A 13,554-nucleotide genomic window follows, 5' to 3' on the forward strand; every position below is an offset into this window, starting at 1 on the left:
AAAAACGATTTAAAACTTTTTTTTGCAAAACTTTTTTTGCAATTTACGTAATTACTATGCACTTAATGCAGACATATTATTAAAATGTGGGCTATAATGGTTGTATTGATGTATAGCAACTTGAAGTGCTCCAAAAAATGGCTCCACAGCATGTAAAAATATACTATAAGCTCTGGCGGACTTGGTTCTATGGTAGGTCTTAAAGGGTTAAGTTAGAATTTCTAGTTATTAGATCAGTAATGTACTTTGTGCAATCATTCAATTACATAAAATAAAAGGTGCCAAAAAAATCTGTTCAGGAGGATACTGATGGCCAGTTGCGAAGGTGTCATGATTTTTATGCTGTCCATTTTGTGACTAAATTTCTTAACATTTAAAGCAAAACGTTTTCTTAGTACTTAGAGCTCAGAATTTATATATAGCTCATTTAATCTAGGAGGTCAGATAGTTATGTAAAGTGTCATTTTTTAGGTCTCTTCTATTTGTGTTTCATACAGGTTTTTAATACATTTTACATAATGACAGCTGAGACATTTCCAAAGCTAAAGCTAAAGCTAAAGCTTCAAAAGCTTAATGTGGGACAGCAACTCAAGAGGAATTTATCTTGATACAGTTATGACAGAATTCACTAAATAGGCTTGGAGCATATGACAGCTTAGAGAGACACCATTGTTAACAGCACTGCTTGGTTCCATCTCCCGTTAACCTCTGATTTCTTCGCTGCATTTTATAGCAATTCATAATCACAGTATTGTAGAACAAGTGGTATGTATCAATATGTGGTTTATATTTCTCATTTCAAAACAGCTTGAAGTGGCCCAACAAATTAATAGAGAGCATATATTTAAAAAAGACATAAAAATAAACAAACAACATTTAACAACAAATATTCAATGACAATTTATTTGAAAAAACAGTAAAACAAACATGTAATCTATTAACATCTTGTGCATTGATTCAGTCAAAGATTTGTAACACTTAAATGGTTTCAAGTCTCCCCATTTCAATATTGGGGGTTGGGGTATCCCAGAACTCCTTGCTCTGTCTTCTCTTAAACAAACAAGATATTACAAGTTAATTAGTAAGCTTCAGATATGCTGGCAGGTGAAGTTTGCTACCTTTGGACATAATCAAGCAAACTGCTAGCCATTTCCAGATTTTATGTTAACTAAGCTTAAGACCTGCTGACTGTACCCTTTTCTTTATTAGTATGGTAGCATGATGCTTTTTATTACAGTAAATCAAACTTTTCACTGGCAGTAAAAACAATAAAATAGACAATGATGTTAAATGTGGTATTAGCTGTTAAAACACAAAACCAGAACTGTGCGCTAATAGGGTTCAAATGTTAATTTTTTACTTGAATTTTGTGACCATTCAATTCCATAAAAAATGAATAATGTTTTTATTTGCAATATGTCTAAATACTTATAGGAATTCTTGAATTCACAATCTTAGCATGCTTGTGGGATTTTATTTTGGGATTTCAGATGGTCACTTTCACGCAAAAGACGCTTAACATCAAATAAACTAAAGAGAAAGAGCTTGCCCATCAGAATGGGCCTCACGTGGTATGGGTGGGTTAACTATTGCTGCATTTGTTATGCATTTCTTCTTCTTTTGGTCCACTGCAAAGCCTGAAATTACAAAAAAAGTGAAAAAAAGAGAAAAATGTTATTTTCTATTTCTTCAAATTTGAAGGTATGTAGCATAAAAAAAAAATTTGCCCTTTTACAACATGCACATCACCTTATCAGGAAGGCAATCAATCTAAGTGTTCTCAGAAATTATGCATTGACAAATACTAAAATCAAGTTCTGATGTGTTCTACAGCCCACATGTGAGACATTTAGCACTTTGATCATATCTGATGCGTGAACTGCCCTCACCCCCGACATTTTTGCATCTGCTCCACGGTTTCCGGAAGATCTTTATGAAGGGTCTCCGGAAGGAAGAGGTTAACCACAGAGGAAGCAATTGTGAGACTTCCCATTAAAATATAAGGCAGAACTTTATTATACGTACCTAGAAATAATAAAGGAACAAAAGTCAACTTTAGAAAATGCCATACTTTTAGATACCTAAATGTATAACCTCATGAAATGTTAAGCATCTACAAATCTATGTTTACTTCAAGTTTACATGAGATGCTTTTACCTGACTATTTAATATTTTTACATACCACTGCTGTTTTTCTGTGCTGGTTTTTTAGGTACCTACGCTATATCATTGTATGACTAAGCCAATGCAGTGTCTGTGTGAGATATCTAACATCTGTGTACCTAAAAAAATGACATAAGGTGCTGTGATACTGCCAACACGTGCAGCTGAGGAGCACATCCCCATGCCAATATTCCTGAGTACTGTGGGGTAAATCTCAGCAGTGTAGATGTACACGATGCTGAAGGCCATAGTGAAGCCAAACTTTCCAGTCATTTCTAATGCCAGAGCAACATTGTGAAGGGCTGAGGAGAGAAGAAATAGAGAGAGACTTAATTGTTTTTTGGTTTCATGATATTAGAGCTTTACTTTGTAAGAAGGGAAACCTTACTGTCAGGGATGAACTGGATGAGCAGAAGAACTCCTCCTCCAATGATAAGGAACAATGAAAGGAGCACTCTTCTGGGACATGTTTTTAGCAGCCACGTGGAGACTATGTAAGCGGGGACTTCGGTTGTAGCAGACAAAAAACAATTCACAAATGGGTTGCCACTGAGGTTGGAGGTGTTCAGCGATAAACCAAAATACCCAATGTTTATTGCCATCCTGAAAATACAAAAAGAAAAGTACAGTGTCATTATTTACCAATATTTGTGTTATTATATAAAGGTCAAGTCAGGCATCTGTTCACATTGACTATTTTTGCTGAATTACAAAAACCTAAAATGTCAGAAAAAGGTGAAAGCAACCATAAAAAGTACCATAAAAGGAGACACATCAGTGTGATACATCTCAGATTCTTGGATTTCAGAACATCAAGCATGGTATATGTCTTGGAAAGAGGCAATTCCTGGGTGTTAAATGGAGACAGAATATAATTTATGTGATTTGAACTTCTACTTTTGTACATAGACTATTGTCAGTATATCATAAGCAGATTATATCAGAATCAGAATCAGAATCAGAATACTTTATTAATCCCTGGGGGAAATTATTTTTTGTTACAGTGCTCCAAGGAAAAAGCATTATGTGGATATGAATGGGTGAGATTGTACTGTATTTTAATCTTATAGTAATCTGAGGAATGATTCTTAATTCCAAACACTAGCACTAGATTTCTATTCAAGAAAGCAACCTATAATAAAACATTAAGAAAGAGAAATGATGAAATAGTGCATTCAACCATCACAGTTATCTGAAATTTTAACATGTGGTAGCCTCAAGGAAGCTGTCCACATGGCTTTTACTCAGGTTTTTACTCAGGCTATGGAGAATGACAATAAAATAAACAGACATGTACGGGAAGAGGAAACCTCCAGCAAGACAAAACACAAACTTCCCCAGCTTCCCTCTCCATGGGGCAAAAAAATGTAAATGACTAAAATACTCAATGTGGCCTCCAGAGTCACATTTTTACATTTAGTCTGTGAATATTAAAACTACCAGCGTACACCTGTCAGCCACAACATTGAAACCACCTATGTAGCATTGTGCAGGTGCCCCTCATGCCAATAAAACAGCTCTGACCCTTGAAGGCCTGAATGTGATGTCTGGCACTGGGACATTAGCGGTGGATCCTTTGGGTTCCAGGGTTGGACATCTGTAGATCTGGCTTGTTCCGCTGCATCCCACATATCTGATCGGACTCAGATCTGGGTCAACACTTTGGGCTCTTTGTGGTACCCCCCTAAGCAGGTTTGGCAGTGTGGCATGGTGCACTGTCCTGCAGAGGGAGGCCGGTGCCGTCAGAGAGTGTTGCTACGATGTGGGGAGTGGGTCTGCAACAGCATTTAGGTGGGTGATACATGTTAAAGTAACATGCACAAGAATGCCAAGACCCAAGGTTTTTCCAGCAAAATAATGCATTGGAATGAGAAGACAAATGCTATTTGTTTCATCTGTCAGTGGTTTTAATGTTGTGGCTCATTCTGTATGTCAAATTTCCAGAAATGTAACCCTAAATTTGTTTTTCCATTTTTAGAAAATACTAGATATGGACCTGAATGTTAGACAAATTAATACTAATATTAATAACAATGAATGAACCTCACCTCAGATTCTTTAAAGATTACAGGTGGTGCCTGAACTTTATTTTTACTTGCAGCTTCTCTGACAATGGCCTCGGCCTCTTTGACTCTCCCCTGAGTCATCAGCCATCGAGGAGACTCTGGGATAAACCTGCCCAACCAACATAGTTTTAGAGTCTATTTTCTTCACAGTTATTGACAGTGTAATTGACTTTGCATTTATGCATGAATATTGGAATAAAAATCACTGGATATCATAAAAAACATACCACCACAGAGGAAAGTTTATCAGAGAGGTTGTTGACAGAACTGCAACCAGAGTCCTCCATTCTCTGATGCCGTATGCAATCCAAGGAAGTGTCATGTACCCAATGCAGTAGAAAAGGAAGGCTCCGAGAGTTGTGAACAGCACACGCATAGTTTTACTCAAAACCTCAGTTCCTATCCAAGATGAAATCATAAATCGTTAGTGACAAGCTTGTTACTGAAGGCAGACAGAGGAATCATACCAAACACATGTTTAAATTATACTTCAAACCTAGAACAAATGCAGAAATGTAGAGGGATATCTGAGAGGCTCCAACCCAGAGGTACATGATGCAGAACATCCTCCAAGAATGAGAAAAGGACTGAAGCAGGACAGAGAGACACTGGACCCCAAGAGACATAAAAACAACCTTCTTCCTTCCAAACCTGATTAGAAAGGAATCGTATATATCGCAGATATTTATTCACAGATACAGAGCATTTATAAATGCATGTGGTTTGTTTTCTTTTAGTGAGGAAATGCAATCAAATAGCTACAGTTAAGGTTTAAAAAAACAAACAAACATCACAGCTAAATGAACAAACCCTCTTTGGAAATGAACCGAAATTGGAAACATTAGAAACTGAATAAGGAAATAAAAATGTATGTTAAATACAAAACTATATTAGCCTGTGTGTTAGCACCATCCCTCTTATAACAGCAGATGGGGCTGCTGTCATTAATTCCACTATATAGTGTGGCTATAGGGTTTTTTTTAACTATTCCGAAATCAGTGTCATTTGCCAGCTATTTATTTTTCAGACACTACTGTAATCAGCACTGTATGAACAGACTTGATTTAGAGAAACTAACAGACTTGTAGTAAATAGTAAATGACAGAAAATGTCTTATAATTAAGTCAATGTAGGCATAATTATACAGGGTGGATTCAGGGTAAGTAGAAAAAGGATAATTAGGAGTAAAATACCTGTCTGAAAGCTGTCCTGAGACTAGGGACCCAATGAGATATCCCACAAATAGACTCGAGGATGCAAATGGAACTTTCCATTGGTTGTCACAAACAAGGTCCCACTGTAAAAGATGCGAATTACATAATAAAAAAACAGCTTAAAGCTTTCAAAACTGGAATTTCATGTTAGTAATCATAATAATATAGTACTGACCTCAGTGACTATAGTGGATTGGTAGATTTCTTTGCTGTAATTCCATCCATCTAAACATCCCTCCTGCTCCAGGGTTGTCAGGTTAACTTCTCTTCCAGGAATATATCCTTGTGCAGAAAGATTTCTAACCACGTCTATCTTATATCTGCTGCACTGGCTCTGAACTTCCTCACCATCCACTATCGTAAAGGGAATGATGGCATCTCTCCACTCCTCGGTCAGGTTGACGTCTGGAATCAAACAGTGGTGTTTCGGAGCTGCTCCAACAAAGACAATGTAAAGCCCGTTGAATCCGGTTGACACAAAAACAACATTTAGGAGAAAGAATGTGGTCCAGAAGTAAGGACCGCTCTGTCCAAGAAATGCTGTATCGTCATCATAATCTCCCATTCTTTATATATAAGTATATTACAAAAAATACCTCCCTGCTCTGAAGGGAAAAAGGCAACGTCTTGTAAAATTCTTCAGAGCTGGCTTTCTTCTTAAACTCTTCAGCTTAGTGTCAGAGTGTTAGAGCTGAGCTCTTTGTCAGGCAGAGTGAGCCGGTCTCTTGGTGGGACGGAGTTAAACTTTAAATTTAAGTGCTGAGTTTTAAAACCTCCTTTCTAAAGGATAAATTTTCATCGCAATGTGAAACTTCTTGTTGATCCTCTATTCTTATAAGCAGTCAAGGCAGAAAATGAATCGAATATTAAAGAATGACAGACAGCTCATGCGGTAATTTGATTGGATTTGATTTACTGTAAGTAAGAATAACCAGAAGCTTCATAGTTACCCAGCCCCCTCACCCAGCCCCCTCACTACTGTGGAAATTTCCTCTAAACAACATTCCACTCTATTAAATACTCCCAAGAAGTCCACGTGCCTGTACTCTAAATGTTGCTAAGAAGAATTAGGTCTCTCACTGGACTATTTTAAGAAACTCTGTTAAGGCAGACATGACTTCATGTAGATTAAAGATTTTTTGTGTGCACCTATTGATCATGCTTTTGTAAATTTACTACAGATTTTTATATTTAGCCACTTTTACATCATGTACATGGTTTGGAGACTGATCGGGGTCCTGTATTGCAGCTTAAGTTCAATTGCATTTTTAATAAGACATAAAATATATAAACAAATAAATAAATAAATAAATAAATAAATAAATTCCTCTTTATAAATAAATAAAGAGGAATGATTAAAGTAAAAAATTACAAAACCTACAGGCAAAATCTTTATACTCTAAGAACAAAAACCCAGATCGTGTAGAGAGTGCTTTTTCTTTTTAAACAATTTTAAGTGATGAATTTTGTCTGTTTTTAGCTCATCTAAGAATTGCATCACCTGCATTATCGTAATTAATTTTAGAGCTAAAGCTGCTGATATCCATCTAATGTACACTCACTACTGACAAACCGCTGATGATCAAACTCTAAGTGTTTTCTTTTACTGTGAACATGGCATGGTTGGTGGTGCCAAAGAGGCTGATCTGAGTATTTCAGAAACCGTTGATCTATTGGGATTTTCCCATGCAAACATCTCCAGGGTTTACAGAGAATTGCTGTCTTTATGACGATAATGTATCCATCATCTGGTGGCTGCTTTCAGCAGGATAACACGCTCAAAGCTCAAATCATTTCAAACTGGCTTCACCGTACTCAAGCGGCCTCCAGTGTCACCAGATCACAATCCAATAGAGCACCTTTGAGATGTTGTTGAATAGGACGTGTATTATGGTTGTGCAGCCAATGATTCTGCAGCCAAGGCATGACAGCATTTTAATATGCAACATAAGCTCTGAGAAATGTTTTCAGCATGTTGTTGGGTCAATGCATTCAGAAATTAGGTCAGTAATGGGCGCAAAACGTGGTCCAGACGAGTATTTGCAAGGTGTATATAACAAAGTTGTTAGTGAGTGTCTATGTACCCTTCAGAGGCTCTTATATTGCTTTAGATAAGAGATCTTAAACCTATCTTTGTTCATAGGCCACACACAACCCAGTTTGATCCTTAACGGGTCAGACTGTTAAAACTGCTGTATAACCTGTATGAACACAAGTCGGCACCTCGTCTCAAACTTGCGAATACCCTATGTCACGAAAAATTCAAGTTACGAAGGCGCTGAACGGCAATATCCTTGCCGTGGCACAGAACCAACATCCTTATTATTTTTCAGCAGCGAGTCTGAATATTAACAATGATATAGACTTTGAGTTTGGATGAAAATATAGCCAATATAATATGTGCATCCATCAGACAGCTTGCCAGTCTTAATAGGACTGCACGATCCTATTGGACAAATCATTACTGACTGTGAAGTTCATTGAAAAACACTTTGTTTAGTCCCCCAGTGGGTTGAACTGGATCTTTTGATTGGTTGTCTCTGAACCAAATGCTGTATATTTGACATGCATAGAAACAAAACTAAGATGTGAAACAATATATTGTGAAGACAGTAAATAAAGTACAAGAAAATAATAATGAATATTCCAGCTGGGCCAGTCTTCAATTTCTTAACCACTTACTCACTTCAGGCCACATAAGAAAGGTTGTTTGTGGTCTTTATTCATTATACAGTGGAACCCCGACTTAAAAAATTAATTCGTTCCCGAGGGTCTTTCGTAAGTCGAAGCACCCATCGCGCCTTTTGAGTAAGGCGATGCTGAACGATAGGCTATAGGCTAATTGCTAACTAGAACAACAATATGTCGTTCAAGTGGAACAGCGAAGCGCAATTACGAAAGCCAAGGGGTTGTCACATGATTCGGAAGGCATTGTGGGCATTGTAGGCTTAGCCAATCAGAGCCAGCAGATTTTATTACACGGGCAGAAATATTGCCGTTCAGTGCCTTCCTAACTTGAATTTTTCGTGACATGGGGTATTCGTAAGTCGGGGTTCCACTGTATACATAAAAAAAGATCAAAAGTATACAGATAAATCGTTTCTCAAAGTGAAAATACTCATCTATAGATGAAAATTAAAAGCTGAAGTTATTTACTGTCTACAGACAAGTTTCAAGTGCATAACAACATTTAAAAACATATCAAGTTGTAACAATCACGTGAGAGTCCAGCAGCAGGTGGAATAAAGAGTCTTGCTTAACAGCTCTGACAAAGGGATTTACAGCTCCTCAGGTCACACATGTTGAAAAGACCACATAGATTATACAGCAACATGCATTTGAAACATTGCAATGAACAGTTATGTTTCTACTTAATAAAGCCTGGAAAACACAAACACTTACAGTATGCAACATCAAATAAGGCTTTTAAAACATGTATCATGTATAATAGTAAATTTACTGCTGGCTTTTTCTAATCTAATTCATAAACAATTAATGTCACTGATGTTAATGAAGAGCATGTGTCTCCAGTGTCAGCCTGCATGATTTCCTTGTTAATGCTCGGGTGAAAAACAGCATATTCCTTGTCTTTTTTTTTTTTTTTTTTTTTACAACAAATGCATAAAGCAGTGTACACAACCATTAACCCAAGCTTTACCGGCAATCAGGTTTTCATTGAGGAGATCATGTTTTACACAATCAGTAAATGCAGAGGCTGGGATTACATGCATGTGACAGTTCTGTTTGTATAAAGATTAGATATGGCGGTAAGACTATCCTACTCTTTGAGCAGAGGGAAAATTACAAGAGCAATGCGCCCCCCCCCCCCCCCCTCATTTACCCTCTATCTAGCTGTAATTTTCATTTAATTTTAATAATTGACAGACATTCTGATACACGGTGTTCATTCTTCATTGGTTTTTGGTACTAATGTAGAACAATGTGTACAATTTAAGCTGGAATGTAAGTGAGTGGTGGCTGGAACCGTATTTGCTGATCTAGTGGTATCCACCTTCTATAAGTCTGTTACCTAAAATGTTGAACAAGGGTCATAATGCTTACGTAATCAATCATGTTTAGGAAATTATGAGTGTTCGACTTCATGGTCTTTTTGTGGCAGTTCGATTCAGGAGAAAGACACAGTACAACAAAAAAGGTGTCTGGTCTTTGGGGAGGGAAGACTTTAGGGAACTATAACCAAAGAGAATACCGCGCATCGTTATCTGGCCTTGGACTAAAGATAATTTCTCATACATGTCATTACGATGATTAAAGAGTCCAGAGTGCATTCTGTATGGCAAGACTAAAGTAAGGAATTTGGAAACACAACTTCCAGTGCAGGGGTAAGACGTTGTCCTTTCTGGACTGTCCCTAATGATGGACTTTTCCGTCACAGTGATTTGCTTGCTCTTTGAAACAGCTGTCTTAGCAGATAAATCCAATGCACATTTTATTGTTGTACCTCAGGAAAAAAGCTTTGGCTGATGTAAATCAGCATAGATCATGGCAGCTAATTAAAACATATACAAAAGGACACTTGTGTAAATCGAATCAAGTATTTTGCTGTCATTATTACTTTGAAATTATTTTAAAATCAGTAATGTTTTATTTGTGCTTTTGAGTATTAGGAAATAGAAATGAGAGATGCTGTAGCTGTCATAATGCACGTGGACTAAAATGCAATAAAAATCGATATGGCTACAGTTTCTATACATATATTAGGAATAACAACGTATGCCTCTTTTAGTTCAGTACAGATAAAAGCAGACCTTTGGGGGCTTAACAATGTATTATTGCGTCATGCAGTTTAAATCACGGATTGCCCCTTTAAAGACAAGTTAATTTGGGGAACTTGGACAATAATTAAAACGGCGCGAGGTGGGAGGGATGGTTTAGTAGTTGAAACAAAAGCTCTGCTTAAGAAATGCCCACTCCAGTCACCATTTCATTTTTCTTAACTCTGGCCCACTGTGTGAACCCTGAGCCGACAGAAACCAGTAAGATGACGGACTATGAAACTTCAACGGCTTTCCTCGGAGAGTGGGGATGTTTCCAGCAGCAGGTGTTTTTCCTCCTTTCTTTGACCGTCATCCCTAACGGTTTGACTGGCCTTTCCACGGTGTTCCTAGCCGACACGCCGTCCCACCACTGCCTCATACCCGCGCAACTCAACCTCACCCCCGCGTGGAGAAACAGCAGCATCCCGCTGGAGCAAGAGAGCAGCCAAGGTGGCGCGTTGGTGCGCAGCAGGTGTTCCAGATACAAACTTGTTGATATCCTGAGTTTCTCTGAAAAAGGCTTGCTGCCCGACGTTGATGTGAATCTGTCTACTGTGCCGAAAGAAAGCTGCTTGGACGGATGGGAGTATGACCAGAGCATCTACATTTCTACAATCATATCGGAGGTATATATACACACCTTTTTTCTAAATGCGGAAAAGGCTGCTTCTGCTTTTATGCTGAGGTAGAGCTAGGCGACTGTGTATAGCCGAAAAGGTAAATGTTGTGATATACAGGAAGTGTGTTAGCTAAACTCGTGTTATTATGGGAATTCATCACAAAGTCAAACAAGATGTGGCAACAATTTCTCAAATAACACAAAATCTCTAATTCGTGGAAAACTGGCCCTAGGTTGTGTGGTTTACAGGAACAATGCTGTTTTATGCTTTTAGATTGTTGTTTAACATCTGGAACACACTGGGCTGTTTGTTTTTTCTTGAAGAGAAAACAACAACAACAACAACAACAGTGTGTTGTTGTTGTCTGCACTGTATATAGAGTGTGATCTGCACTGTATATATCTTCTATGTGTTTTTTCAGTGGGACCTGGTTTGTGATGAAAGCTGGAAGAAACCACTGACTTCTTCTTTCTTCTTCTGTGGAGTTCTCACCGGTTCCTTCATTTCAGGACAGCTCTCTGACAGGTTATGGACAAGATAGCTTAATTCAGTTAAATTCTACTTATTATTATCAATTGTTAAATTCTAGTCCTATGCTTCAAAGTTGAGCTAGAGTACTATTGATCTACTGAATGAACACATGTGGAGTAATGTGACCTAGCACATTTAATCTAGTATTTACTGAGGAATAGTTTTTAAAAAAAAAACTGTTATGCCCAGCTGTATATTAATATAGCTAATCCTACCACAATATGTGTTAGATATGATATAGAAATAAATGCCCTTAAGCTCATATCTATTGCTACAGAACTAAGCTGTTGAACAAAAGTCACTGCATACAGTAGGCGAATCAGGATGCTCAAGTTAATTATACACTTTTCATTCCACAACTCTGTGTCACAGCATTAGTGAATCACAAAATGATAAAATTTTGAGCCGCATGTTAATCATCCAGATTAATTTGTTAAAAACACATAAATTTATATTTATTAGCAAAACAGTGTCAAACCACATGCTACAAATGTTTTACCATGTGTCCTGATACTAAACTGGTCAGCTTCCAGTCGAGACCAGCTATCTATAGCTCTGCTGTACTATGAAACAAAAAAAATAAAACAAGAAAGGACCCTATGCAAGGCAAGATATCTCTCTTTTCAAACTATTGCAAGTATTGCAAAAAAAAAAGAAAAAGAAAAACAGGCCTTAGAACAAATTTAGATGATTCATAACTCATTGCATTTTGTTTTTATTGAAAGCAGCTCTTGCATAATCCCTCACAAAGTCTAAACACATTTCCAGCACAACTCAGAAGCCAAGTTGGGTTAAAGGGGAAATCCATTGTTACTCATTAGAGTAAGATTTTGGGGGGGCAAACTTAAATAATTAATTGTTTGCTTATGTCTCAGAAAACCACACAATTTCAGACTATTTCATTTGTACTGGACGGAAGCTAATGGCTGGGGCGAGGATGAACTATCCAGTAAAGTTGCTGTAAAACAAAATTGTAATTAAAAAGAAGCAAAGAGATGCAGTGTCAGGGGATTGGTCAGTCTATATGGTATTGGTAGTCATTAAGTGCACATGTCATCTCATTGAAGTACACGTAGAAAAAATGAATATATGAGACCTTATTGTTGTTGTGAATTTGACTGACTCTCCCACTTTATAAAACATGCTGATTTGTTCAGTCCTGCTTTATTTCAATTTCAGGTATGGGAGAAAAATACTTCTGTTTGCTACTCAGGCAATTCAGACGGTATTCACATTGATCCAGGTCTTCTCTCCATCTTGGACGGCGTTCTGCGCCCTGTTCTTTGTCGTTGGGGTGGGCCACATTTCCAACTATGTGGCTGCGTTTGTGTTAGGTACTCTATTCAAAAGTTTTCAGATATGTTTTTTATAATACAAAACTTTTATGTAATGTAACTTGTAATTTGAATGTTTTTTATTTATTTCTAATTTTCCAAGGAGCGGAGATATTAAGCCCATATGTGCGGACTGTTTATACCACGGCGGGTGTGAATCTGTTCTTTGCTGGGGGCTACATGCTGTTGCCATTCTTTGGTTTCTTCATCAGGGACTGGAGGATGCTCCTCTTAGGCATTTCACTGCCTGGCTTCTTCTTTGTGCCTCTCTGGTGGTAGGTAGGTGTGTGTTTGTGTGTGACTGTACATGTTACGGTAACTGATAATGCACAGCTGTACATCTGGGGAGTGTTAGGATTTTTTTTTAGGGTAATCAAATTATTTTCCCTTGGATCCTTTTTAATGAAGCCAGTACAAAATATTGACAAAACATTTACATGATGTCCTGACTGCGCTTTCTTTGGTTTGAAAAGACTGAGCCTCTGTTTCTGCCCCCTCTTTTGTTTAATGAAAAAGGTTTATCCCAGAGTCTCCTCGGTGGCTACTCTCTCAGGGAAGGATAGAAGAAGCTGAGGCCATAATCAGAGACGCTGCTAAGAAGAACAAGGTGGAGCCTCCATCAGTCATCTTTAGTCCCTTGCAGGTGAGACCTTTTTTTGGGTGCAGTGCTAGAGAAGCAGCAGTTCTTTTAAAATATTTAGGGAAGACAAAATGCCTTATCTGTCAGTGTTTTCTCTGTAACTGAAAATCTGTTACTGTCACTACACAAATAATTTAGAAAGAAGGCTGTTTTACTGGAGACAGGATTGCTGTTTTTCATTTGTTTTCAGAAATCACTTAGACACTAT

At 37.7% G+C, this 13,554-nt stretch overlaps 2 protein-coding genes across 2 annotated transcripts in view; one reads left to right on the plus strand and one right to left on the minus strand.

Moving 5' to 3' along the window:
- Positions 1-950: 950 nt before the first annotated feature.
- Positions 951-6,316, minus strand: slc22a5 (solute carrier family 22 member 5). The gene is made up of 10 exons (XM_005727737.1): positions 5,619-6,316; positions 5,423-5,526; positions 4,726-4,880; positions 4,457-4,628; positions 4,212-4,338; positions 2,922-3,010; positions 2,552-2,766; positions 2,283-2,465; positions 1,890-2,025; positions 951-1,637 (listed from the first exon to the last, which is right to left on the minus strand). The coding sequence occupies exons 1-10, from the start codon at positions 6,006-6,008 to the stop codon at positions 1,583-1,585; spliced, it is 1,626 nt and encodes a 541-aa protein (XP_005727794.1). The 5' UTR covers positions 6,009-6,316; the 3' UTR covers positions 951-1,582.
- A 4,005-nt stretch (positions 6,317-10,321) lies between these two features.
- Positions 10,322-13,554, plus strand: part of LOC102208127 (solute carrier family 22 member 5-like) — a 10,060-nt gene continuing 6,827 nt past the window's right edge. Inside the window, exons 1-5 of the mRNA XM_005727738.1 lie at positions 10,322-10,847; positions 11,263-11,366; positions 12,552-12,706; positions 12,810-12,981; positions 13,223-13,349. Of these exons, the coding sequence (XP_005727795.1) occupies positions 10,368-10,847; positions 11,263-11,366; positions 12,552-12,706; positions 12,810-12,981; positions 13,223-13,349 (1,038 nt within the window). The 5' untranslated portion in view covers positions 10,322-10,367. The remainder of the gene's footprint in view (positions 10,848-11,262; positions 11,367-12,551; positions 12,707-12,809; positions 12,982-13,222; positions 13,350-13,554) is intronic.

The sequence above is a fragment of the Pundamilia nyererei genome, unplaced genomic scaffold (assembly GCF_000239375.1).
Source record: "Pundamilia nyererei isolate P.nyererei 1_Seehausen unplaced genomic scaffold, PunNye1.0 scaffold00026, whole genome shotgun sequence".
NCBI lineage: Eukaryota > Metazoa > Chordata > Actinopteri > Cichliformes > Cichlidae > Pundamilia > Pundamilia nyererei.